Source organism: Egretta garzetta, unplaced genomic scaffold (assembly GCF_000687185.1).
Source record: "Egretta garzetta isolate BGI_Z169 unplaced genomic scaffold, ASM68718v1 scaffold51, whole genome shotgun sequence".
NCBI classification, from domain to species: domain Eukaryota; kingdom Metazoa; phylum Chordata; class Aves; order Pelecaniformes; family Ardeidae; genus Egretta; species Egretta garzetta.
Window position 1 is genome coordinate 2,569,773 of NW_009258549.1, and position 1,774 is coordinate 2,571,546.

Consider the following 1,774-nt stretch of genomic DNA (forward strand, 5'->3'; position numbering starts at 1 on the left):
GCTGTAGGTGACAGGTTGGCTTTATCGGGGCCCCTCCCTCTGAACAGGTCACTCTGGGGTGTCTTCTCCATTTCTCTTTCCTCCATCTGCAGGTGGGTACACAACTGGCCCCAAACCCCTCATTGATTTGCTCCGCCAGCGTTCCCGCCCGTACCTGTTCTCCAACAGCCTGCCCCCCGCCGTGGTGGGTTGTGCGTCCAAGGCCCTGGATTTGCTCATGGAGAGCAATGCCATTGCACAGTCCATGGCTGCCAAGACCCAACGGTGAGGGGATCATATTGGGGTGGGAGCAGGGGGAGAGGTTCGTTGGGAATGAGTTGTCCATCTGTGTTTATTCTCCCCCCTGGTGATAGCCGTGAAGGTAGTTCGCAAGTCATGGCCGAGGGGTGCTCAGGGGAAACCGCAGGATGTGCCTGTGTGTGTCAGGCAGATGTGCAGGCAGATGGGTCACATCTGGATGCTCTGTGTGCTGGGACACATCCATCCCTCAAGCAGCTGCAGGAAATGGCAGGAGGTCACTCCAAAAAGAGAGATCCCTTCCCTGCACAGGAGATGCACGGTGGAGCATCACAGAGAGAACCACACCCAGTCCTCGGTGGCCAGGGCTCGCAGGGGAAAGCAAGGCAGTGGTCCCCAAGGGCAAGGGTGATGAGGTTTTACTCATCCTCTTGTTCTCTTCACCAGGTTCAGAAGCAAGATGACGGCAGCTGGCTTTACCATCTCGGGGAAGGACCACCCCATCTGTCCTGTCATGCTCGGGGACGCTCGGCTGGCTGCAGTGATGGCTGAGGACATGCTGAACAGAGGTGAACCAGGGAGGGAGCTCTGGATGTAGACACATACCCTGAGGGAAGGGACAGCCAGTGGTGATACCACCACCATCCCTCCTCCAGAGGATGTTCCTGCATGAAATCTCTTAGTTCTGTACCCTCCAGCTGCAAATGTCCTCAGGGTCTCTCCCAGACGTTGCTGGCTTCACTTCCTTTCTCTCTTGGGGGGGCTTTACATTAGCCCTCTTGTCCTGTCATGCTGGACTCCATCCCTATCACTGGCCCTAACCCTCATTTCCATGCTTGGGAGCAGATGCCACTTGAAAACCCTGAAGCCTGGAAATAGTTATTGAGAGGGGAGGGAGGATCCAAAAGCCTTTCTATCACCCATTACCACTTCAGCCTCCCTCCCTGCCCGCCAGCTCTGACTCTCCCTGTGTTTCCTCCCCAGGCATTTATGTCATTGGCTTCAGCTACCCCGTGGTCCCCAAGGGAAAGGCCCGCATCCGGGTCCAGATCTCAGCCGTGCACAGTGATGAGGACATCGATCGCTGTGTGGAAGCCTTCACCGAGGTGGGACGGAAACACGGAGCGCTGCCTTGAGGGGCCAGCAAACACCTCCTCTGGTGTCCTCCCTGCCCACGACCAAGTGCCTGTGCTGGGGGGAAAAGGCTTTAGCAGCACACTGCCAAAACCAGGACCAGTCCTCAAGGCATCACAGCCTGTGGGAGGCTGTTGCAGCATGCTGGCACTGGCACCAGTAACCAGCTCTTGTGTCATTAAAGGTGTCCTGTAGTGCAGTGGGTATTTGCCCAGCTCTTGTTTTCTCATCCAGCAGCTGCAGCCCGTCCCCATCCTCCCTCACTGTGACCGGACGCTTTGCTGTGGCTTCCCTGAAGCCTCAGTCCAGGCACTGAAGCGCCACAGCTCCTGCTCTCTCCTCCCAGTGGAAATGTAGCGTTGCTGGTATGTCCGAGGTCACCTGCATCCTCCATGCTCTCCTG

General features: G+C 57.2%; 2 protein-coding genes across 2 annotated transcripts in view; both read left to right on the forward strand.

Moving 5' to 3' along the window:
- The window catches only part of GCAT (glycine C-acetyltransferase), a gene marked incomplete at its 5' end in the record, with an annotated part of 5,364 nt that extends 3,794 nt beyond the window's left edge, over positions 1-1,570 (forward strand). The window contains 3 exons of the mRNA XM_035903181.1: positions 93-264; positions 685-806; positions 1,222-1,570. Of these exons, the coding sequence (XP_035759074.1) occupies positions 93-264; positions 685-806; positions 1,222-1,373 (446 nt within the window). The remainder of the gene's footprint in view (positions 1-92; positions 265-684; positions 807-1,221) is intronic.
- A 94-nt stretch (positions 1,571-1,664) lies between these two features.
- Positions 1,665-1,774, forward strand: part of GALR3 (galanin receptor 3) — a 14,285-nt gene continuing 14,175 nt past the window's right edge. The window contains exon 1 of the mRNA XM_035903156.1: positions 1,665-1,736. The gene's annotated coding sequence lies outside the window, so the exon portion shown is untranslated. The remainder of the gene's footprint in view (positions 1,737-1,774) is intronic.